The sequence below is a fragment of the Syngnathus leptorhynchus genome, chromosome 18, assembly GCF_054491065.1.
Source record: "Syngnathus leptorhynchus isolate UIUO chromosome 18, UIUO_Slep, whole genome shotgun sequence".
Classification (NCBI taxonomy): Eukaryota; Metazoa; Chordata; class Actinopteri; order Syngnathiformes; family Syngnathidae; genus Syngnathus; species Syngnathus leptorhynchus.
The window spans coordinates 4627008-4651939 of NC_141212.1; the positions used below are offsets into that span (position 1 = coordinate 4627008).

At 38.1% G+C, this 24932-nt stretch overlaps 5 protein-coding genes across 17 annotated transcripts in view; 3 read left to right on the forward strand and 2 right to left on the reverse strand.

Annotated features, from left to right (window-relative positions):
• mcm9 (minichromosome maintenance 9 homologous recombination repair factor) overlaps nt 1–7235 on the forward strand; it is a 34478-nt gene extending 27243 nt beyond the window's left edge. For 3 of the 6 annotated variants that reach the window (XR_015068860.1, XM_085937273.1, XM_085937268.1), the window contains one exon: nt 1513–7235. Coding sequence is in view for 4 of the 6 variants with exons in the window: in XM_085937268.1 (XP_085793394.1) it covers nt 1513–1536 (24 nt within the window). In the remaining 2 variants the exon portion in view is untranslated. The remainder of the gene's footprint in view (nt 1–1512) is intronic. The other 3 variants (XM_085937270.1, XM_085937271.1, XM_085937269.1) reach the window with 1 other exon arrangement.
• gja1b (gap junction protein alpha 1b) lies at nt 6476–13311 on the reverse strand. 7 transcript variants are annotated; one of them, XM_085937284.1, is made up of 3 exons: nt 13173–13293; nt 12869–12930; nt 6476–9708 (listed from the first exon to the last, which is right to left on the reverse strand). In XM_085937284.1, the coding sequence occupies exon 3, from the start codon at nt 9695–9697 to the stop codon at nt 8528–8530; it is 1170 nt and encodes a 389-aa protein (XP_085793410.1). In that variant the 5' UTR covers nt 9698–9708; nt 12869–12930; nt 13173–13293; the 3' UTR covers nt 6476–8527. The 7 variants fall into 7 exon arrangements, with proteins under 7 accessions (XP_085793410.1, XP_085793409.1, XP_085793412.1 ...); XM_085937283.1 differs by having other exon boundaries at nt 6476–9713; nt 13173–13245; XM_085937286.1 differs by lacking the exon at nt 12869–12930 and having other exon boundaries at nt 6476–9713; nt 13173–13311.
• Nucleotides 13312–14283: 972 nt separating this feature from the next.
• On the reverse strand, nt 14284–16306 carry LOC147042524 (gap junction Cx32.2 protein-like). 2 transcript variants are annotated; one of them, XM_085937292.1, is made up of 2 exons: nt 16132–16306; nt 14284–15473 (listed from the first exon to the last, which is right to left on the reverse strand). In XM_085937292.1, the coding sequence occupies exon 2, from the start codon at nt 15455–15457 to the stop codon at nt 14594–14596; it is 864 nt and encodes a 287-aa protein (XP_085793418.1). In that variant the 5' UTR covers nt 15458–15473; nt 16132–16306; the 3' UTR covers nt 14284–14593. The 2 variants fall into 2 exon arrangements, with proteins under 2 accessions (XP_085793418.1, XP_085793417.1); XM_085937291.1 differs by having other exon boundaries at nt 16007–16306.
• A 1139-nt stretch (nt 16307–17445) lies between these two features.
• Nucleotides 17446–18496, forward strand: LOC147042525 (gap junction Cx32.2 protein-like). The gene has a single exon (XM_085937293.1). The coding sequence runs from the start codon at nt 17446–17448 to the stop codon at nt 18151–18153; it is 708 nt and encodes a 235-aa protein (XP_085793419.1). The 3' UTR covers nt 18154–18496.
• A 159-nt stretch (nt 18497–18655) lies between these two features.
• Nucleotides 18656–24410, forward strand: cep85l (centrosomal protein 85L). The gene is made up of 13 exons (XM_085937275.1): nt 18656–18940; nt 19510–19671; nt 19797–20650; nt 20722–20807; nt 20880–20994; nt 21071–21226; nt 21377–21529; nt 21832–21986; nt 22133–22241; nt 22325–22375; nt 22504–22605; nt 22740–22893; nt 23215–24410. Exons 1-13 carry the CDS (start codon nt 18892–18894, stop codon nt 23367–23369), a joined length of 2301 nt encoding a protein of 766 aa, XP_085793401.1. The 5' UTR covers nt 18656–18891; the 3' UTR covers nt 23370–24410.
• The last annotated feature ends 522 nt before the right edge of the window (nt 24411–24932 follow it).

A 24932-nucleotide genomic window follows, 5' to 3' on the forward strand; every position in this document is an offset into this window, starting at 1 on the left:
TTTCCAAATATTCTCTCATTGTAAAAAAAAAAAAATGGGAAAGTTGAGAAATCCTTCTACAGGTGAAATATTTAATTGGAAACGTCGAAACGAAAGGTCACAAGATTGACGCTACATATTTAATGAACAAATAAAACCGCTTCACAACATGAATCCAACGGCAAAATAATTTATCCAAGAATAAAGTTGTAAATGATTTGTCAGCACAATGTCTCTGCAGGAAAGCCAGAGGTCGGCTTAAATGTGTGTGGGAATGTGGATGTAATCATGTAAGCGAGAGGAAACATAAGTTTGCACTCAAAGACCTCAGCCGCACACTGCTGGAGGCCTGAATGTAGTGAACAACAGAGTAAACTGCTTCAGTGAAAAAGACTAATGTGGAGGATTTCCACTTTTTATGTACACTTCAATCAGTAACAGTTGCAGTAAATGGCAAAATTTAGGATACTGAAATGATGCCGAGAGAAACTGAGAGAGCGTGACAGAGAGAGAGAGACTGTCTGCATGAATAAGCCATCTATTGTGTAAGAAAGTGTAAAATCTACTAGAATAACTGCATCTTTGGAATGGCATCTCCGAATTGTTCCTATAATACCAGATCTGGCGGGTTCAACACAAGTCCAGACCTATGGCTGACTTTGTATTAGCAAATAACCACAATGAATACTTTTTGATACCGCAGTCGTTTTGAGGTATGTTGTATTGACCAAGTTGCAAGGCCTCGGGGCTTTTCAAAAGGAAAGCGCATGGTAACGGTGAGTCGACAAATCCGAGCACTGTTAGTAATTTAACAGTCAATCTGATAATTTGCATCATTTGTGAAATTAGTCTTTGCTGCTGATGTCTGCATAAAAAAGAAATCATCATTTTGACCCATCCATCCACTATTACATACACATACACCAAACAGATGGAGTGCTTCTTTGAAAGCCCACACATGCTTAGAAGTGGAATCAAAGTTACTTTTGAGCTTTCTCACCACAAATAAGGGATATTGTGAACGTTTCAGCTGCAGCTGTGAGATTTTTTTTTTTTGTATAAGAATTCGAACAAAAATGCATTTGTGTGTTAGCTTGCCATCCCATGCTCAGTCTTTCAGTTTACAGCTGTGTAGCATCACGCTGACTCAGTCTTGTTGGGCAGAGTCAAGCGAGGCCACAAGAGGTGCAGGTTTCTTGCGTTAAAAACCACTGGATGCTGTACTCAGCGTGTGCGGACGTTGCCGTGCACATGAACGAGTATTTTCTGCCGAGTCAGTACTGTTGTCCAGCGTGCAATTGATTGTGCTGCAGCTCTGCCAGCCAAAAGCAGTTAAAAATACCCGGCTCACCCAAATGAGGTGCAATTTGTTTCTCTTCAAGCCAGTAAAGTGGAAAAATTTGAAGCAAAGACTTGTCGGCTGTTTTTGTTGTCTTGCTTGGGAATAGTGGGCATTTGATTTTTGCTGCAATGATATAAAATGTGAAACTAAATGTATGTATTTTGTTTAAATACTTTATTTCTTTCTTAAAGGTCTGTTATAAAGCACGGAACTAACATCTGGACTCTCAGAAATGTCAAACATGCCAAGAACATTCGCCAGGTACTGAAGCAACCATGACATTCATTTTTGTTGACCAAGGATGAACACAACACTCAACGAATTCAACTCAAAAGGTTTGAGGAAACAAATTGCAATGATTTATTTAAGTTGAACTTAAGCAACTTAAGTATTAAACATTTTTTATTTGACTTACAAAAACTCAAATCGTTATCGTTTCAGTAATGTGAGCGAATTAAGTTTTATTGAATAATATTAGACTTTTATTGTGAAGGAAAATATGTGGCTACATTTTTGTCAATATTGACTCAATCAAATGATTCGAGCTGGAGTAATTAGGAGAGGCGAGACTGTTTTTTGCCTTTTTGTTGACTTGAAAACAGAAGTTTAGATAAGATACTAAAACCTTTTGAGACTTTGAAGTGTGCGTGTGTGGTGGAGGAACACATTCAACAGCCAAAAACACTTAAACTATATAAGGGATAATGTCGTTGTTTCTGCTTCATGCTGACTGCATTGCCTGGAAAACTCCAAAGAAGTTCACAAGGTATTTAAGACCGAGAATCGTGATAACTAGGAAGCTAAATTGCCTCAGTTCTAAACAATCACTTTTCAACAGTCTCAGTCTTTGACGCCATACAACTCAACTCTTAACCTTGTTCAAAGACATGTTGTTTTCTCTGTCTCACCAAAAAAAAAAAAAAAAGCTACACCATATGGACAAAAGTATTTGGACACACAAGCAACATAAACATCTTCTATCTCATGCAGCGCCTGACAAAAACAGAATGTCTCAAAACCCTTTTCATTGGCCGACACTGGAGATAAAACGATTCTCCATTTAATTGTGACATGTTCCCAAGCCCTATTTCTATATTTTTGTTCTTTCTCGACAATGATAACCAACATTCATTCACCAAACGTGCCCTGTCTGACTCCTGATTGGTTAATAGTTTCCAATCTTAATTTAATTATAAGTTGTTATTATGGCAAAATACACACACACCATGCCATGAAGTGAAAAATAGTGGAGCAATTAAGGTGGAACCTCTTAGTGTAACTATTATGTTTCTCTTTGTGGACACTCTTGGCAACCACATGGAAACTTCAATTGGGCTTTCTCTAACTACGCATAAACATCATTCTCTCCATGCGTCACTTATTTCAGCCAAAGAATGACTTGCTTCACTACTAAATGTTAAGGTAGCCACAACATGCGTGTTAAACTTGCTGGGTTTCCATTCAATCTTTCTGTGCCATGTTTCTTGGAACACATCTTCTGTTATTGTAGACTACTCACATAGCTCCAGGAATTTTCCTCCCTGAAGTGTCTCTTTCTGCTTTTCACCCCAAGTATTTCTGCCAGTTTGCCACTTGCTCATTTCCTCTGGAGACTCGACTCGGAATTACAAACACAGCTCTCGCGGTGTCATTGTGTGTTTTCGATGAAAACAGAATGACTAGTTTTGAAACACATTCTCTTAATGAAGACTCTACCATTACATATATTATCATATAAATAATATGATAAAATACAATAGATACAGATTCAAGGAAATTCAAAGTAGTAAACAAAATTTGAATATGATATTGGCACACACACAAACAAAACAAATGAGCACACATATTGTAAGTTCAATTGCCTTTCCTTGCTAAGTCTGGTGTGTTTGGAGATGGTTACTGAGGAGACAGTATGCAGGAGGCCTCCCGTGCCTCCTACTGAAAGCCTTTCTTTGGCTGATAGATGTCCGAGTCTCTTGCTGAGTCCAGATTTGTAATCCATGGAGCAAGCGGTTCACGTTTTTTTTTTTTTTTTTTGCAATAACGCTTACAAATTCAAAAGTCACATAAACTTGTCAGTTCAACCTTGATTAAGTTCATTTTCAGAATAAATAGCGTGGTTGCGGTTCTCATGTCCGAGATTAAGATTTATTAACGTTTGCACCTGCTGATTGCTTCGCAAATGTAGCGACCCCCTCAAATGTGGTGCACATTTAAATATTCTGCTGACATTTGCCCTAAAAATTAAACACTCAAATACAGTTAGCATGTTCTTTCTAAGCTGCAAACAAAGCTACATTTGTATGGTTATCAAATAAACATTTACTATCATGTTTCAGTATTTGTCAAACATGCAGAAATGTAGAAATGTGAGTGAGTGAAAATGATAAAACCATTGAGATAAATAGTCTCCTTTCAGGCATAGTTGGTCAAGCACACTGATTTGTAAAAGTCACCTTTGGAAGATATAGAAAATTCACATATAGGCACGTCCTGAACATTTGACAGAATTACAGTCTTGCAGTTAGTCATGATTTTTTTAGGTAGTCCAATGCAGTTTTGTTTTAAATAAAAATCCATCTTGCGCCTTCAATGAGTGATTCTCGAAAATTGTTGCGTCAGAGACGCAATCAAGCGGGCATTCATAAAAAGTTGCCCACTTTTACACTGCAAAAAAAAAAAAATCAGCCTGTAATCAGATAATGAATTGCGCAACATGGTCAGTGATGACAAAAATTCAATGTGACAACAAAGAAATGAGACCATGGCAGCCGCTACTGCTCATGATTAAATGCCAACTGGCTAATGGCTTATGTCACAGGGTGGCGTAACATCTCGTCTAATTTATTACAATACGTCTCTCATTCTGATTCTTTGTCATGATTTTGTATATTCCGCAACTGTCACGCAATTGAAGGTGCAACAAAAATGATGGGGATTCGGTTTGTCTCAAACATCCTCCATAGCGATGGTCCCTAAACCTTTTTTGTACTCGGGACCAGTTTCATGCATGAACATTGTATACACTAGCTAGAAGTGTGGGAGTACAAATGACAAAAACATTTACATTACGCTTAATATCAAGTGATCAATATTTCCCTGTGGCTAGATTTTCTCATTTTGTTTTGGTAGTTTTCCACAAATTCTAACCCCACATTAATCCAGATTGCAAAGAAATTTGAAACCGTTGAGGCCATAGGTGTCAAACTCAAGGCCCGGGGGCCAGATATGGCCTGCCACATCTCATTTAATTGTATTTATTGAGTTTCATTCATGAATTTCACATTTTAATGTGATATTTTAACCCCGGAAAGACTATTTTTGGGCTGACACCAAGACTTCCTGGAACATATCTATTGCTTGGCGACCTCGTTGGGATGACTGTGCAGAAATCAACATTAGTACTCAGTCTTTGATTTATTGGAGAAGCTTGGACAGCTTCCAATTTGTTTCTGGGAATATCTGTGAGAATGATGGAATTAGTTGGATCCTTATTTGCTTTGTCACACTGACTGTACATTTTTTAATGTTTTAAATGAAACAAAAAACTTTTAACCATTTTATACATTTTTGCATGGTTAAAGGGGTGAAGGTTCTTTCTTGAATGAAAGATGAAAATTAACATGTCTTGTTCTGGTGTCTGTGTGTCAAATTCATTGTAAACCAATCTGAAGATATTATTAATGGAAGTTTACAATTCCCATTTGCTCCCCTATTTTTTTAACTCTGACACATATGGTCTTCATGCTGTGGCTACAGTCTGCACAACATGTGGTTTGATTTAGTGCGATGGAAAGATTAAATGGGGAACTTGGAGAAGTGAAAAAGCTGTGTCCTTTCTTGTTATGAAATTTAACTACATCTCTCGGAAGCTTTTATCAAAGCTCGAGTAAAGCTCAGCGCTGAATACCTGGAACCTTATTGCACTCCTTTTTGTGGATCATGATTTGGTTTATGTGGTGTTCAGCAACCATGCCAGCATTAGTTGGATGAATTTAAGAACATGATGCAATTTGCGATTAATGTCAGTAGTTAACTAAGGAAAAAAAAACAGAAAAAAAACAAATTGTTGAGAAATGTGGTTACATATGTCAGGATAAATTTTGTATCGTTAATATTTAGTGCATATTCTTCTACATTATGGCTCAACATTACATTTGAGTGTCAAAACAAAGGAATAAAGTATTTTCAAAGTGGGCATGTGATATATATCATAAATAGAACAAAGCGTTAACTGCTGTTGACAGTCAGTTGTTCTATTTAATGAAATGGAACAAAAGCAAACTAGCATAAAGTCTGCGTGTATGTGCCAGTGAACGGAAAGAAATTAAGTCAATGACGTCAAATGAAATACCAGTCTGCAGTTTTACTTCAATTTGAAAATGCATACCTGACTTTGACTGCAGGTTTTGTTCATGCATTCCCAAAAGTATGTTTTTACACAACAGGAGACATAAATGTTTGTTCTCATTCTGCTTTCTTGAATTCCACAAATCCATTTATTGTAACAAACAGGATCCCCCAAAAAAGTAGACTCCAGGTGAAAGTAAACAAACTAGTGTGTTGAAATATAGTATCATGTAGGATGAAACGTATGTATGTGCAGCAGAAGAAAAGCTAGCCAAATATTTCATTGTTTAAAAGACTGGCGCGGTTGACCCGATCAAAAGAAGCGCTTACATGCAGCAGAATCCTATGGGTCCTACAAATGTTCATAGACAATCACAGGTGTGCTTTTCGGGAATTTGACAGATTGCGCTGCGCCTCGCTCGGTGTTCTGGGGGACCGAGGATGGTTTCTATTCCACGTTGATGATTTGGTTACAGAGAGTAGAGTACACTTTAGACCAGGTGAAACCAGGTCTAAATTGTGGCGCGAGTGATGTAACCCAATTCCCACTACGTGTGGTTATATTTTATGAATTGATGACATCAGTGTGCATCAAACCCTTTAAATCTTAGAAATCAATTCATATCATGCATTATTATTATTATTATTATTATTATTATGCATACCCAGTACAAAATGTATTAAAAGAACTGAAAAAGACAAATTATTGGATGTGATTAAGATTAACTTGACGAGCATCCAGTGTCAGCTAGAACAAGTTTTAGTCAGCAAAATAATCAATAAACCAGTCAATCAGATTATTAAGAATGGAGAAACATTTATTGGTTAAAATAGTTTTCACAGATACAATGAATGTTTGCTTTGCTATCATGCACTTTGCACTGAACATAGATTAGCACTGTCTGAACTACTATAACAAATTTTTCCCGCCTTGTCAGTGAAATATTAACATTTGGCCCATAACAATTAAACCAGCAGTTGGATGCTTCATATCACGCACCTTAGTGTTTTTATTTTGTTACAAAATAAATTAGCAACATGTATACAGTATCAGAGAACTCTTCTCACGTTGTGGGTGCATCATATTAACATATAGTTATCGCCTAGTAGATAGATCACAGTGCAAATGCCATTGTAGCTGAAAGATCCATGTAAGTACCAACACAACGACTCATTTCCAAAGCGCAAATTGAGATTGATTCTAATGTTTTGTAGTCGAGGAGCTACATTGGCATATATTTTAATATAACTGACTAAATATTAGTCCAGATCTAGAAGATGTCTTCTGAAAACTCACATTTTCATTGTGACAGTTAGCAAGGTTTACAGTACTAAGTAACTATTTCTCAAGCAGCAACGCTGACATCGAATTGGTAACAAATACGCTAACGAGATCATTCACTCCAATGAATAAAAAAAAAAGAAAAAATATCTTTCTGTTGTCTCCCAACTTGCCACAAATATGAAAAAGGCAGCAATGATTTTACCAACCAATACACTGCTGTGTTACGATGCATCAATTTTGCCACTAACACGCTCCTTTAAAAAAAAAGAAACACACAAATGAACCCACAGAATGAAATATCACATAAATTCAAAGTTTATCAGGAAAAAAACATCCAGACTGACTACATCAGTCAGTCTGGATGTTTTGTGACTGTAGAAACGGCCAATAAATATACACGCTGTAGGGAGTTTAAAAAAAAAAAAAAAGAAAATTATATAAGATGTACTGAATAGTAGTCAATTCTTAATTGGAGTAGTGGATTTCCATCATAACCCAAGCAATAAATACTCAGCAAACTCCCAAAAGCCTTGTTTTGCTTTTTTTTTTTTTTTTTTTTTTGCAAAGTGGCTAACATTAAAAAAAAAATGTCAATGGAAAGACACAGCTCTCAGCCTTAATTAATTTCCAGTAATAAAATAGTCTTAGAATTCTTAAAAATGTGAGTCCACCAAGCAAAACCGTTTGTTCAGTTTGGTCCTTCCTAAATTAGAACTACATGAAATGCTTGGTAGTAAATAACCATCTTGTATCCTGAAATTGTTTATTATGCTGCACCAGAAATGTTGCAAGTTTTGGAAATGAGAAATAACTAACGTGACTTTATAAAAACTGAAATAAGCGATATATCACCTATCTTTGGCAGACTTCTATGTTTGTTTGCCAAAACAAAGACCATCGTCCTTCATCCACAAAATGTCCGTCGCTACTAAAGCATACCGCTGTGAATCAAACTGAACTGTCCTGCTTGGTGGAAACGTGGCTGACACGATATAAAATGATCAAATAGTGTTTATTGAACATAAAACTTGAATCAAACAAATCGCTTTGTTCAACTGTATCTCAGAATCACCTGTGCCTTTGCCCGACTTCTAAGGGTGTGCTTTGTTAAGGCTAGGTTAGGCGATAGGCCCTAAATGGAAAGTCCTCAAAAACTATTTGCAACTTGTACCTTTTATCAGTGTTACGTACAGGTTTTAATGTCTCTTGACGAACATGGGCTACGTTCACACTGCAGCTCAATTCTGATTTATTTTTTTGCCCATGTGTATCTGGTTGTTTCATGCAGTGAACAATTACGATTTTTTTTTCATCAAATGCGATGTGGATTTAAATCAGATATGTAACTGACATCTTCTGTGAATCTGTAAAAGTTGATTTGAGGGACAGTTTTAAAGTTTGCCTTTAATTCAATCCCACTTGAATCATAAAGTGGACATTTCCGGTGATGGCCATTGGGCAGTGTCAACGTAGCCCAAGAGTCTCTACGACAAAAACAGTAACTGAGGTTAGACCCAGTTCCCGTTCAAACCCAAGTGATCGTTTCCTGATTCTCAGGCTGCCGGCCAGGTTTACACGTCCAGGTCATCTGGCCTGGCCCGGCTACTCATCCGACTGCTGGCCCGGCTGCAGGGCCGAGCGTCCATCAACGGCAGAGGTTGCATTTCGTGTCCGGCTGTTGAGGACAGTTTCTTATGCTCGTGGGTATCGTCGGGGAAGTCAAAGGCTTGTGCGTGGGAGTTTGAAATAGTGCTCCCTCCTCCTCCAATCTGACCAAGGCGGTTCTGCTCCGTGGAATAGTTGGCCCAATTCTGTTCATGGGCCTGCTTGTTAAAATTACGACAAGACCCTGTACCCCTCTCTCCTGTGGCCAATTTGTAACCTGGAGGTGACATGGGTGAGAGTGGGGCAGTAGGGGAAGAGCAGCCATTATAGTAAGCATACTTGGTCGTGGAGAGATCCTTAGGGGTTGGGCTCAAAGTGCCCCCACTAGCATAGAGTGTGGGTTGCTGTTGGCTCTTCACACGATCTTTGATCCTCTTGAAAAACACATAGAAGAGCTCAATGACGTTGAGAAGCAAGGATACCAGAGAAACCACCAGCATGAAGATAATGAAGACGGTCTTTTCCGTGGGACGTGACAGGAAACAGTCCACCCTATGCGGGCATGGATCTCTCTCGCAGGTGTAGACCGCCGCCAGGCTGAAGCCGTAGATGTACCACTGGATCACAAGAAAGCCCACTTCAAAGAGGGACTTGAAAAAAATGCTGACGATGTAGGTTCTCAGCAGCGCCCCCTTCATCTTGACTTTGCCGTGCTCGTCAATGCCGTACTTGTGCTTTTTCATTTCGATTTTCTTCAACGGGAGGTCAACATCTCCTCCGTCATTCTGTACAACTTTGAGCTCTTCCTCTTTCCTGTTCAGTTTCTGTTCCTTCCTGTTCAGGTAAAAGACATGAGCCAGATAAAGTAGTGTCGGGGTTGACACGAAGATAATCTGGAGGACCCAGAATCTGACGTGGGAGATGGGGAAGGATTTGTCATAGCAGACGTTCTCGCAACCAGGTTGTTGGGTGTTACATTTGAAAGCAGACTGCTCATCTCCCCAGGCGGATTCAACTGCCGTGCCCAGGACCAGGATTCTGAAGATGAAGAGGACAGAGAGCCACACCTTCCCCCCGGCGGTGGAGTAGGCCTGGACCTTATCCAACAAACGACCAAGAGCGCTCCAATCGCCCATTCTCAAGTAGCCTACGCTGGGGAAAAAAAAAAAAGACATTACATCAATATGTAAGATTTTTTTTTTTTTTTTTTCCAAAGTAGACAATTCGCAATTTTTATATTGACACATGAAGACGATGCACAATTTGTCTTTGAGAGCCATGTAAAATGATTTAGTGGGCCATATCTGGGCCCCGGGCCTTGGGTTTGACACCTATGAAGTTTAAGAGGAACACCAATGGCTTACAATTCACATTGGATTCTGGAAATCAGATTGCATCAAAGGATTATTTCTGCATGTTTTGCTTTTCCTTGGCTTTGTTTAATTGTTTTTTGAACCAGCTTCAAAAAGAGCTGTTGAGGGAATAATGTGCAAAGACAAAATAATAAATATAAATCAGAGCCTACAGACTATTTTTACCCCCAGAAAAAGATGAGTAGGAACTGTTGGATTGTAAATGGAATTTCAAAAAGACAACTCCCATTTTTACTAGATCATTATTTTAACTACTTTGAAGACTTTATTTTCTTTGGTAGTGGCAACATGAAGTGTTAGTGGCTTCTGTATATTGTTGGAAGTTTATTGGTCCTTGTTAATTCAGTTGCTGGGAACAGACACAGGAAACACTCGGAAAAAAAACAATCTTGTAAGTTTGAGAAAGTATGCCACAATCTTTACACCCAATGTGACTCATTAAATGAGTCATTACATAAATACAGACAAACTTAGCAAAACCTTGAATCAGAGATATCCATGAATCATGCCATTAAGATAATATTTGTGGAAAAAAAGGATAGAAGGTGTTCACTTTGGATTATTCCAGATCAAACTGGTTGGAGCTCTTGATTAAAAACATTTCAGTCACATGAGGGGATTTTAGCTTAAGTATTTCCCTGCTGCTCTCGTTTTCAACACTCCTATTGTGCCCATGTCAAGTTAACATGCTTGTCAACAAACTGCTTTTGCTATTTTGAAAAACGTGCAATTTATTTATATGGCTTCTCTTTTCTTTCTGTACATTTATTGTATGTGCTCTTTCAAATGTCGTGTGAAGAACCACAAATAAGTTGCTGCAGACATGGAGCTTCAATGACCATCCCAAAAAAAAAAAAAAAAAATGTTGTAAAGTGTGTGTGTGTAGCAGACCGGAAAGCCCTGCTGGGAGTTTCTTTCTAAAGTGCTCACACTGTCCTGTTGACAGCTAAGCATTGTGACACAACTGCCATCTATACAATTTATTTTTATAACCTAAACAGGCTCACATGGAATTTGGATCTTATCTGAGAAGAACATCATGAACTGATCACAGGCATGACATACCCACAGTCAGGATTTTTAATCAATACGTTTAAGATTGGGATGCATCTCCTTGAGTTTCCTCATTGCTGTGATGCTTCTTCCAGTGATGGAATATTTTAACAAAGCATTAAGAGCAACCTAATTGTGCATATTTTCATTCATTTTTAAACTGAATGACACTCAATGAAAACAGAAAAAAAAAATTGTACTGTGTATTAAGAAAACTGGTTTTCTTGAATGAATGATGAATTCAAAATTGGATATTTTTTGGGTTAGTCAGACTTAAATAGGCATAGTCAATCATGCCAAGTGATATTAAATAAATAATTTTGTAGTCAGACCTAGAAATTCCCGCCAATTTCTAGATGAGTGGTTTTGGTGGTAAATGATTCAGACAGCACAGACAAATCCAACACAATGGCCCGCGTAGAAGACACAGGATATGAATGGAAAAACAAGTCCCAGTTTGAGGTTTCCTGCTATTCCTGCAGCAGCTGAACAATCTTTTTGAGGTTGTTTAACGGCTGTAAACTAACTGGGCTGACTGGGAAATACGCTTTTAATTAAATCACATCATTCACTTCAAGGTTTTACAAACAGGATCATGGGTCCAAAATGCCACACAAAAAAAAAAAAAAAAAAGTTGAGTTTTTAGAAGAAAATACTGTGGGGCATATTTAAATTATTATTGTAAACAGTTCATCAAATGACATTGTTGTAAAAGCACAGCTCTGTGTTTATGTCCAAACACAAATATTTAGAGGGTAACTTGTAATAAAAGTTGTAAATATAACATTTGGAGCTTTAAACTCACCTGGAAAGTTACAGAAAGGAAAATAGAGAGCCCGTTGGGACCCTTTCCGTTACGTTAATTGGAACTCACTCCCCAAAGGTCAACATCCAAGTTTGGGAACAGACTGGAAACTGAGCCTAACTTATCAAACTTCCCTTATAAGTGTCCCGTCAGAAGAGGGAGTCACCTGACCTTGACGTCAAAACTTAAACCCCTTTCGTTCTCCATGAGGACAAAAAAAAAAGTTAGGCAGGCCAACATGAAGTTCAAAGCAGCCAAGAAAGAGGAAAGAACTAATACGTGTTTAGCTTATTAAACAACTTTTAGAAAAATGTGTTTTTGTCACTTAAATGTATCTTTAACGTCAAGCATATTGCCAGGAGAGAAAAAAAAAACTTTGCAGCAGTTTTTTGTCAAGCACATCTTACGTCTTTAGATTATGTTCGGATGCAAATACGCATGCATAAAATTAAGATTGATTAAAAAAGATTTTTAAAAATCCGTAGCCGGCATCGACACCTGTTGATTTGAATGTTGCCGAAATGTATTTTTTCTGGATTTTAATATAAATGCTTCTGTTATAAAACACGAAACATATGCCATCTCGTTTCAGCAAACGATTATAAAACATATTGTTTCACTCTAAGCCTGTCGATTGTTTGCTTTTTTGTTTACTTCTATCTATTTTGTATTTTTTTTTAAAAAAGTCTCGTTTCTGTCAACTTTTCTTATTGCGATTTGCTGGTAAATAACGCCATCTAGTGGTAGAATTAATAATATACAGACAATCACTTTTGTACCACAAATGCTGCGTGCGTACTTGGATGGATTTTGCCACAGTATTTCAAAATATACCGTGTTGATGATCAGACAGGCGCAAACACACAAAACAGTTTTGTAACTATTGTGAGAAATCAATATAATCAGTTTCATCACGCTAATGGATTTCAATTATTCAGAACAAAAACTATGACTCAAGGATTTTAATCCTTTTTTGTCAGAAGTATGTCTCTAATTCTAAACAAAATAAACAAATTGTAGATCGGTTGCAAAATGCAATAATTGGTACCCCAAAAGTATCTCAGTTGGTGACCCACCTGTTCCAAAATAATCCAAATAGTGGCCAGGGCGCACCGTGGGCACCTTCCAGTCAATTACACTGAAAATAAGAGACGGATACAAAAAAAATATATATTTAACAGCTGTAAACTGACTCGCCTTAAGTTCAAACACATCATTCATTCCAAAGTTTTATAAAAGGATCAGCTAGTGAGTGAACGTTTTTGTCACAGAAGAAAAAAAAGTTCCCCAAACTCAAAGTTATGTTATCAAAGCATCGTTCTGTGTTTCTGTGTCCACACAAAATTTAGAGTATAATACAAATACAGCATTCAAACTCACCAGAGAGTAAATTAGAGACACGTTAATTGGAGCTCGCTCCTCAGAAAGGTTGACGTTCATGTTTGCAGAAGGGAAACTGGGCTTCTTTTATAAACTTCCTAGAGCGAGTCACCTGACCTTGACGTCAAACCCGAAGCTTCTCGGGCTCCGTTAGGATAATAGATGCAAATAGGGCGCGTTTAAATGAACCTTTTATGTCAATCAGTACTGACGGTGCGCAACGATAAAAAATAAAAAAAATCTATAGCCATAAAGTCTTTGATACTTTGATTCTTTAGCGCTATTGAGAGTTTGCGCTGTATTGCAATATGACGACACGTTGATTTAAATGTCAACGAAATACGCTGATAGAAATTTTAGATAATTATTTACTAAAACATAGGGGGATGCATTTATTCCTAATTGTAATTTAATTTATTGATGCAGACACGCAGTTGTATTTTATTATCATTATTATAATAAGAATTATTATTATTTCTATTGATTTTTGTCTGACACACTTCCACAAAATTTGTAGCAAAGAAAACACAATTACAATTGAGTTGTTATACCTTTGAGGCTCCTTTACTGTAAAGTGCATCTTAATCAAATGAATAAAGTTCACCTAACTTGCAGATCAAAGGCCTCCTGTTGGTCAGCTACATGATGCAACCTGTTCAAGATCTTGCTTGAGGTGGGCCAGTAGTTAATCTGCGGCTACTTTCTCATGCCTGATAAGATTACGTTCCAAAGTGGAAGTTGTCGGACTGACACAAACTGCCACATCGGCTGTCAAACTGCAAAGAATATTTATCATTTTTATGTTGGCGATGGCTGTCATCTCTGTACTGCTCAACATTGCTGAAATGTTTCATCAGATATGAATGATCAGGCAAAGATAAAAGAGGGGCATTGGCTCATTTCTTCGCCAGTAAATTTCCTAATTGTTTCAAAATCCAAACAAATGGGCCAGCTCCCATTGATTGAAAATTGAAATTTTACCTGTTATCAGACATGGCCAAGACACTGAGGTCAAGGTTAATATTATTATTATTATCATTATTATTGTTATTGTATACATTTTTTTATTATTTGTTATATATTCTATTCCTCCTAACTGCAGGGATCACAGAGAGGTGCTTTTTTATTACAAAGATTTCAAGTAGAAGCAGTAAAATATTCAGGGACATTATAATTGACAAGCACTTCAACCTCAAATTAAAAGTAAAACAAAATAAAACAAAGTTTTAGGACTTTCTACAAGAGTAGCTGGCATTTGTTTACATCAGGTCACGTGAAAGATGTGGCCTTTAAAATGAGGCATGACTACTGTTCAGCATCATGTGACATTTAATGTAATTTCATTTCAAATGTAAAAAAAAACTAAAAAAAACATGAAACTTTGAAGGCAGCAGTAGAAAAACAAATAGTACACTTGAGTTTCACTCTGAATGGATGTGACTATCATCGTTGCTTAAGCACGCGGTGACTTGAGAATGGACAGGCAACAGAGGGTAGCCTAAGCCTCCATATTGGTTTCCCATGCTTCCCCATGGCGGCTTGGTTGGTGCACACGGCGTCGCCGTGAGCACCTGAGGCTGAGCTGCGAGTTTTTTCTTTGCGATATGCCTTTTACTACACAGCAGGTATACAATCTCAACAATATTGAGAAGTACTGAAATCCCAGAAACCACAAGCATAAAGTAGATAAAGATGGTCTTCTCTGTGGGGCGAGAAATATAACATCTGGATCCGCTCTCATGGGCACAAGGTGGTGAATTCTTACAATGGAAATCCGAGACAACTTTTAGAGGGCCAAAGACATAGAACTGTCCGATGGTGAACCCAACCTCCAGGAGTATTTTAAAAACGAGCTGGGTCATGTATGTGGAAAATAAGAGACCTTTAAGTTTCACCTTCCCTCTTTCATCAGTGTATTTAGGTGTCCTTAGTTTGTTTCCATTGATTTTGCTATGCTCCATCTCGATCATTTTCTTCTCCTTGTGGATGATGAAGACAGCATGGCCAAGGTAGACCAGTGTGGGCGTTGACACAAAAGTGATTTGCAGTACCCAGTAATGCACATAAGACATTGGGAACATCCAGTTATAGCAGGAGTGTTTACATCCTGGTTCGAGAGAGTCACAGTAGAACTCAGACAATTCGTCTCCCCAAACATTTTCTGCAGCGGCGTTCAACACGAAGATCCTGAACACAAAGAGGACACTCATCCAGATCTTTCCCACAACAGTGGAATGAGCTTGGACTTTGTGGAGAAGTTTGGACAAGTACGCCCAGTCACTCATGGCAAATAACTAACATCTGAAAGAGAGAGACACATACGTCAAGAATATTTAATAAATTCCAAACTTTCTCCCAAGAATGTGATGAGTAAGCCACCATTGTATTTAAATTAATTAATTAATTAATTAAAGTAATAAATACATAAATAAAAGTAATAAATGAATAAATAAATATATGAGAGCAATAAATAAATAAATGCTTATTTTTTTACATTAGAAGAACATCGACAACTGTGTGTTTTTTTCCCATATTTTGGCTAACAAAAGAAAAGTATGATGAAATTGATAATTATACAGGCCTATGTTATGTGAAATTTTATCTGCCGTATGTTTCAACCATGAATATGTCAACATGTTTTTTTAGAGGTATAAGTGTCTTAATCTGCATATGTACTAGATATGATCCATATTTATAGCATATTTTGTCGAATACAAGCGCAGAAATCTCAAAGCAAGATTTCAAGCACAATCTCACCCGATTTGAGGAAGTATAATACTCTACTGCGTTACATTTAAACCAAACAAATATTTAAACATAAAAAATATACTTGCCTGACACACTCCTACTTGGCAGAAAAATAAATGTGTAGAAAAGAAAACACAATATCAATCGGTTTGATATCGACGACAAGACTCAAATATAACCAAGTGAAGTGGGTTTGGTTTGATTGACTCACATCAGCATAACGCCCACAGCTTCTTTCTTTTCAATATGTCTAACTCGTGATTGTTTTGAAGAATTTCATCAGTCCAGTTTCCTGGAAGAGAGCTCAGTTTATGTCAGACTGTGTAAATTGCATTATTCTCTCTGTAAACATCCCTCCCATTGGACATATCCCACACCGAGACATAGTTACAGTTATTATAGTTATTATGAACTTTGATGATGAGCATTTGTTACAAAAAGTCAGTCCCCCAAAACTGAATATCATTAAAAATGTGTCAAGTGATATAACGTGTGCTATTCTGTGTGCTCGGAAACAATCACAGGTGTCCAAAGTTTTGCACCCACACACTTTTAGGCCTTATGGTGTCAAACCCACAGCATCATTTTATGTGGTCCGTAAAAGCAAATCATGTCTGTCATGACAATCGCAAAAATCTTTATTAAAATGTTTCTCATGTAATAAATGAAATTTTGAATTTACAAATTAGAATTTCTATATATATATATATATATATTGTTTTTCAAGCCTAGAACTTTGAGTTGTCAATGGACGACAGCTGATTGTTCTGCTTCTGAGACCAAATCCTGCTCCTCTTGAAACACAAACATTTTACCGGGTGTTGTCTTAATACTTTGTAGCATCTGAGAGTTCCGTAAGTTTCAAGACGTTATCTTTAAGGCAGTACGATGAAGAAAGGTTTATTCATACATATTGTAAAAGCAAGGCGTTACAATATGCTAGTAAATAAGGTGACTTGTGAAGAAATTGTGTCATGTTCTGTTGAGTCATTGTCACGCATGAGGGGGGAGGCTATTTGAGAAATTTGATGTTGCTGCAAAATTAAGCTAAGCTTTAAGAGAGAAGTTAAACCGTTATAGTGGGAGCACAAGAAGAGGAGCAAGCAGGAACCGTTGCCTCGGTAGGACCCATTATAACTTTTAATGAAAAATCCTTTTTTAAATACAGTAAATTCATTTATGAACCTTTTAAATGATAAAGACAGATGATAAAGAATACTTTGGAGTGTTTTACAACTTCTGGGAATATGAATGTATTGATCAAAAGTAATCTGAACCAAGTTTGAAGGTAGCGTAAAGAGAAATTCATCTGATGAATATTTATTTTCTTTTTTTGAACGTGTGTGTTAATGTGTATTATTATTATTATTATTATTATTATTATGTGCTGGAGCCTATATCCAAAATTGATTACGTCTCACATTACCGCTACAATTTTTGGGGTCATTTTTAATTGCTAGCATGAGCACTGAATAGCCAGAAAAAGATAACTGTTTGCATCTTCTCCCACAGATTGGCTGCCATCATGGGGGAGTGGTCCATCTTATCAGAGCTGTTGGACAAGGTCGAATCACATTCGACTATATTCGGCAAGGTCTGGATGAGCGTTTTGTTCATATTCAGAATCTTCATTCTAGCAGCTGGAGTGGACAAAATATGGGGAGATGAACAAGCAAATATGGACTGTAACACCCAGAGCCCCGGTTGCAAGAATGCTTGCTATGATAAGTCCTTCCCCATATCTCACACACGCTTCTGGGTGCTCCAAATCCTAACTGTTTCAACACCTACATTCATCTATCTGGGTCACGTCCTGCTTGTTATTCGCAAAGAGAATAAGATCAGGCGAAACAATCGTGACCCGAACAGGATAATGAAATCTCCCAAATATTCTGATGAAAATGGCAAGGTGCATCTTAAAGGCTTCTTATTGGTCAGCTACATGATCCAGCTTCTGTTTAAGATCTTACTGGAGGTGGGCTTCATCGTGGGCCAGTACTTCATCTACGGTTCCATTTTCATGCCTGATAAGATTACGTTCCGAGGCGGAAGTTGTCGGACTGACACAAACTGCTTCATTAGTCGTCCAACGGAAAAAAATGTGTTCATCATTTTTATGTTGGTGATGGCTGTCATCTCTGTAATACTCAACGTTGCTGAAATGTTTCATTTGATGATATTAAAGATCAGGCAAAGACGAAAGAGGAGCATTGGCTCATTTCTTTGCCAATAAATTTGCCAAATGTTTCAAAATCCAAACAAATAGGCCGGCGCCAAGTGAGGTCCAACATCATAACAGGAAAGACTTAAATTTTACCTGATAATTTATGACCTACTATTTTGAGATGATAATGGGATGTACTTTGTAGGTCACAACACAAATACAGCCCTGCACTTTTGTATTTTTAGTTTATACAATGTGTTATTTTTTTGTGACATTTTTCTAAATTCTTGAGCTGTGATGTAAGTGCAAGATTGTTGCCTGCAAGTCTTGAGTAAAACTATGTTGGTGCCATGTTATGTATTGTATGACAACCATCTTTTTTTTAAATATACTTTTTGTACATCTGCAAATGAACTGCAAATAAACTAAAATACAATATGAATTGTATTTTATATTACCAAAACAGGCTTTTTAGGCTAATATCAAACAAGAAAATTATTTCGTAATTCAGTACGTGCGCAAAAGTTGTTGTGAGAATATATATTTTTTATGGGGATCGGGTCGATGACGTCACTTCCGCTCCGGATGTCATCGTGTGTAAGTAAGAGACCGTTACTTGAGAACTGTCTTGAGACAAGACATGTATTTAGGGCCTTAAAGACACTGTTTCACACTAAAATGTCACCAATACCATAATAGTCGCGTTTAAATCCCATACTGGCTTCCTGTATTCCATTGAGGCTTTTTCCTTTCCGACCGCAAAGCTGTTTTCCGACTGCTGTTATGTAAAACGTCTTACCATTGCCAATGTGGAACAGGGCTGATCTTGACGATGGATACGATTCGAATAAAACAGGTGAGATTTATTATTATTATACGACTAAATATGTCGTAATAATGTGACTTGCTTGTAAGTAGACATGTAATACCCGATATACGGCGTTTGTTGATTTAAAAGGATGAACTGCGGTCGAGTAGAATTTACGTCTCTTAGTGGGCAGCAAGGACGCACGAAAACGTCGCGTGGCGCAGAGAAGCTAGTTCATCTATCGTTTTTTCTTCTCCCCTCAAAAATATTTCATTTTATTTTCAATTTAACTGTACAGCAGTTCACATTATTGGTAGAAATTGTTTGAAATAAGGTATTTAGTCCAAAACATGTCAGTTTTTATCACACAAAGACCTGGTATTGAACAGGGGTGTGTAGACTTTTTATATCAGCTATATCTAATTAGCTCAGTATCTTGTACATTAACCATTTAATCTTTGTATTCAGACAAGTTTGTGGGGTGAGGAAATGTCTTTACGATGTGTAGTTGGAAACCTTGCATATATATCATTCTGCACCAAAAAAAAAGTGCTACTAATGTGAACAGGTAATTTTGGAAATAAAAAGTATTGTATTAATCGTATTGTCGTTTTAAGCTTCGAGTAGTGGTGGCTCTCCTGGATGGGTCCCTACCCATGAATCATCCTGGCACAGCAAACAGCCTGGACCTGGGAACAGCATCTTTGGACGTAGACACAGTGCCGTGTCTGACAGCGGCGACACCGGCATTGGTACCTACTGCTCTGATAGCGTGGAAGGTATTTTTTTCTTTCTTTCCCAAGCTTACCATGAACTCATTTACTGCCATTGACAGATATAGATATCAAAGATCCATTTTAACTGGGCCCAAATTAATTGTCTCTTCTCCCTGTACCTCCCGAAGATGACTCCTGCTCAAGCACCACACCTTCATCTCTCCAACCGTTGTCCCGACGTCACTCTAGTCAGGAGGATGGGTTCGGCGGGAGCGCCCCGGTTGTCCATGTCAAGCCATCACCATCCACATCATCATATGCTGGTCTGAGAATGACAAACTCATCCAGCAGTACCGGTCATAGGACCAAGTCTTGCCAGCTGACTCCTCCTACCACGTCTCCCCTTGGTGCAAAAATTACCATTGACATGCAGGATCAACAGCCCATCAGAAGGTGGTCTTCTCTCACTAAGTTGTCATCTGGTGTTGATAAGAACTCCAGGAAGACGTCAGTCCATCAACACAGTACAGATTCACATGGCTCCCTAGACAGGGGTCTGCTCCATGGCTACAGAAAAGAACCCCGTGGTTTAAATAGGGACCTGTATTTACCTCTATCTTCCTCCTTGCTCTGTCACAGCTTATTACAACGCTCTCCTGGTGCAGGTCCTTACTACTGGAGCAAACATAGTAGTAGATCTGCTTTGGAAACTGATTTATCACTGTCCTCATCTCTATCCTCACCTAGTAAACATAGCAGTTTGGACATGAACCATAGTAGTTTAGCAGAAGCTAAGATGGCTCTTGGAGGTAGTCAAGTTTATGGCCTCAGTTTATCAAAGCTAGCAGACTCAGCTCTTGGTCACCCGGTTGACAGAGACTCCCCAATTCAGCCAGCTGTCCGCACACAAATGTGGTTGACTGAGCAGATGGAATACAGCTCCAAAGCAGAGCATGGAGGAGGAGAAAATGGCCAGATGGTTGGTAGTGAAACAAAGATCTGTGGTGGAGATGGAGCATCACGCGAACAAGGCATGAACCAGGTAAGAGTGACAGTGCACCACATTTTTTATTTTTATTTTACTAATTTAATGAAAACATTGTGCATTTGCAGACGCTACATGGGACATCTCATTTTGCCAACACTTTAGTGAAGGTTAAAGAGGGAATGCTGAGACAAAAAGAACTAGAGATAGATAGGTAAGTCGTGACCCACTTTCAACCCTTAGGCTTAATAGGAGAGTTAAGATTTATTTTATTTTTTTCCCCCAGACAGAAGCAACAGATTCTGCAACTCCATGCCCGCATTCGAGAAAATGAGCTGAAAGCCCAGCAGGTTCTACATAGTCAGAGGTGGTTTGAAGACCCTCAAATTCTGAAAATGAAGGTACCATCTATCATAAATATTTTCTCACTATAATCTGAATATGCTCTTTATGGTAACGCTTGTGCTTGCCCTGTAGGAGTCAGTGAAGGAAGTACCGTCTGATCGACTGTGTTGCGATGAAGAACTCGGCAGGAAGCTGGCAGTGTCTGAACTGGAAGTACTTCATCTTACTGAACTGTACAAGCAAGCTACTCAAAAATATACTGAAGACCTCAAGAAACTGGAAGATAAGGTAGTGGGAATCACACATTAAAAAAAAAACGAGAAGAATCACAGGCTGCTTATTTTAATTATTTTTTTTTATTATTGTTTTGCAAAAAAATGAGATTGACTATGCAGTTATGCCTTATCATGTTTTTAAAACAAATGCTTCTGTGATCAGATAAAGACAAGGGATCGCTACATCTGCAGTCTGAAGAAAAAATATCAGCGGGAGAGTGAACAGAACCAAGAAAAACAGCAACGTATCGAAACCTTAGAGAAGTACCTTGCTGACCTACCAACTCTGGCCGAAGTCCAAGTCCAGGCACTGCAGGTACGTGCACACCTTCTTATATTATTTTTGGGGCAGTGCTTTCTTAATTAAAAAAAACTAAAATAAATAGTTATATTTTTGATTCAAAATTTAATAGGTCAGTATTTTAAAAATAACATAATAATGTTGGTCCAATAGTATAAAATCACTTCTGTCATGATCTATCGCTTAAAAAAAAAAAAAAATCATAAAAATCGACTGCTGAATTTCCTAATTGCACGATGTGTGTGTGTGTGTGTGTGTGTGTGTGTGTGTGTGTGTGTGTGTGTGTGTGTGTGTGTGTGTTTTTTGTGTATGTTCAGCTGGAAGAGGTGCAATTGAGAGCTCAGAATCTGGAGAAAACGGCGTGTCACTTACAGAAAAAATTGCAAGACAGCTATACTCTGTTGAAGGAAAAAGACATCAAACTTGAGATGCAAGCCAGGAGAGAGAAGGAGCTGATTGCATCTGTACACGGGTACTATTCTGATTTCACCAGCTACTAGTAGCTTAGTTCAAGCTTTCTTCCAGGCTCTTATCATGCTTAAGTATTTAAAACTTTCCTCACCTCTCTGCTAACACCTGTTCCTATCTGTCAAAAAAAAATTTTTATGTTGACTCAAGGTTGCAGCAAAAGGTGCAGAGATGTTTGGAGGATGGAGTGAGGTTGGACTTGAAACATCTTGAGGTGGAAAATTCCCAACTCCTGGAGAAACAAGGCCACAGCAGCAAGGTGCAATTTGGAACGGAGCGCCTTTGTGCTTAAGTAGATGTAGCGAATGTGGTCATTAACATTTTCTTTGTGCATCCGCTTAGCTCATTGAGCATCAGAAAAAACAGATTGAGAGGCTCAACACACAAGTGAAGGTATGCTAATAAAAATCTTTCTAAAAAATCTATAAGTGACTCCAGGTCAGGTTAAAAAAAAACATATATTGGAGAAATACATACCCCTATTAATTATTATACTCTCGCTACCTGCTGTATGTTGATAGGTGACCAGTTCAAGACTTCAGAAAGGAAGAAACCTTTCACAACAGTTAAGTCCTCCAGACAACCAAGAAGGTTCATCCTTAGACTCTACAACCTTGTCACAGGTATCAATTCAACACAAAGTTTATTTTATGTCTTGGCCTAGAAAGGATTGTGTACAAATAATTTGGCTAACGTTTTTTGAGAAGATCTCTTAAAGGTGTTCAATTTGTGTTAACGAATGAATAACTGCCTCCAGGACAACACTCAGTCAAATGTGGAGATGCTGCAAATGGGGCGACTCTTGAAGGAGCTGTCCCTTTGTCTTCTGGACCTTCAGGCTCTTCGCAGCATCCTGGTGCAGAGAGCTCAAGGAAAGGAACTCAACTTGTCCCTGCTGCTGGGCATGACATGTAGGTGGTCCATTTTAGTCTGACTGACTGATTACAACTTTGACATTTGGTTTCAGTCCTAGTTGACCCGAAAGAATTAAATGGACCATGTTTGTTTGTTTAAATTGACACCAACAGCTTGACGTGAAAGCTCACTGACACAATACTAATGAAATAACTTGACACATCAAACATGCGGTTTATGACTAATATGAGTCACTATCACTTTTGGTAAAATTACACCTTTTCTCTATACGGATTGCTCAAAGATGATAAAAATGTTGATTCAGAGAAATGAGATCCAAAGTTCTCAATTGCATCATATCTGTCATTTCTCTGCAGCATTGAGTCTGTCCGCAGAGGAGAGCGAGGGCAGCGACGCGCAGGAAGAAGTCATCCCGTTGAAGCTGCTTGAGGTCAGCCAGCTGAGGAGGGGCATCGATGAACTGAGGAAAAACATTGGCGAATGCCACAGCCACTATGTGCTTGACAGCTAAGTTGCCACCAGCTTGGGATGGCACTTTTCCCTTTCTTTCCATGTCCAATTCTACTAAGAGGGACACCCGCATCGGACCCACTTCTGACTCACGCCATTGATGCGTTTCCAGGAAAAGTGTGGTGAAAGTGACTTCCAAGGGACAAACCAGTAGGACGAATGGAAAAGTGGTGAACGGAGTTCACCACAACTATGCAAAAATTATTAAGGGCGTTTTGATATGTGAAGTTACAAAGTGTACATTTCAGCCAGTATGAACAGTTAAGCGTTTTTAGGCTTCAAGTTTGTGGGAATTTTGGAACTTATAATTAAGATCTAATCCTCTCGATATTACAACTTTATTCTCAAACAAATATGACTTTGTTCCAATGTTATCTTGTCGCAATGTAGTTTTGCTTTTCAGTATTTAAATAACCAACACACCTTATTAATTTGTTTTCTTAAAATGTGCTTGCTCAGAATTATGGCAGCTTGAGAGACAAACTGGACAGAGATATGGCAATTACGTCTTCCCTTGTTTTACAATTGTATTCTTGTATAATCCAAAAATGTACTTAATGTGACAATATATTAATGAATTATTTTTGTATAGTTTTATATTTCTTGCTTGTATTTATAGAAAAAAAAGCATGGGTCAGAATTCATTTTAATATCAGTACACCATGCATAATTGCTTCCGTCCCGATATTAGATTGTGTATAAATGAAATAGTTGTGTTATGCATCATGAACAATTAACTTAAGCAAATGATGATTTATGTTTAGCTGCTTAGCAAACCAGAAAACAGATATTGGTTTATGTATTTATTGACATCATGTTTGATCCATATTAAGCTCTTTTTTATTTTAAAATCCATACTACCAAAGGGAAAAACTGAAAACTTGATGTTATTCTTAAACAGAGTCAGTTGTTTTATTACTTTTTGGGGATATATATTTTTTACATTACATTTTTTACATATACATGTCCATTTTTCCTTCGACCAGACGTCCTTTATGTACTATACACTACCTAATAAAAAAAACAAATTTCCCCGGTAAAATGGCAGAATGGTTTCTAACTTTCCCCGGTGACCGGGAGAGCATCGTTCGAGCCCTACACCAAGCAGACTTTGAGCTAAAGTTTGCATAGTGTAAGACTGCGGTTCATGCTTTATGAAGCGCTTCGTGTAATGACGCCAAGCTACCGCAAGATGGCAGTGCCCCCATTCACTCCTATGTAACCCAGCGTAAAATGAACATGTCCATTTTTCCTTTTCGACCAGACGTCCTCTATGTACAATACACTACATAATAAAAAGGTCGCGTTTCCCAGGCAAAATGTCAGAATGGTTTTATAACTTTACCCGATGTTCGGGAGAGCATCGTTCGAGCCCCACACGAAGCAGACTTTAGGCTAAAGTTTGCATAGTGTAAGACTGCGGTTCATGCTTTATGAAGCGGTTCGTGTAATGACGCCAAGCTACCGCAAGATGGCAGTGCCCCCATTCACTCCTATGTAACCCAGTGTAAAATGAACGTGTCCAATTTTCGTTTTCGACCAGACGTCCTCTATGTACAATACA

Coding starts and splice junctions, on each gene's coding strand:
- gja1b (XM_085937286.1), bottom strand. CDS start 9,697: ATGGGCGATTGGAGCGCTCTTGGTCGTTTGTTGGATAAGGTCCAGGCC.
- LOC147042524 (XM_085937292.1), bottom strand. CDS start 15,457: ATGAGTGACTGGGCGTACTTGTCCAAACTTCTCCACAAAGTCCAAGCT.
- LOC147042525 (XM_085937293.1), top strand. CDS start 17,446: ATGGGGGAGTGGTCCATCTTATCAGAGCTGTTGGACAAGGTCGAATCA.
- cep85l (XM_085937275.1), top strand. CDS start 18,892: ATGTGGAACAGGGCTGATCTTGACGATGGATACGATTCGAATAAAACA. Junction 20,808..20,879: donor AAAGAACTAGAGATAGATAG/GTAAGTCGTGAC, acceptor TTTTTCCCCCAG/ACAGAAGCAACAGATTCTGC. Junction 22,606..22,739: donor ACTCTACAACCTTGTCACAG/GTATCAATTCAA, acceptor AACTGCCTCCAG/GACAACACTCAGTCAAATGT.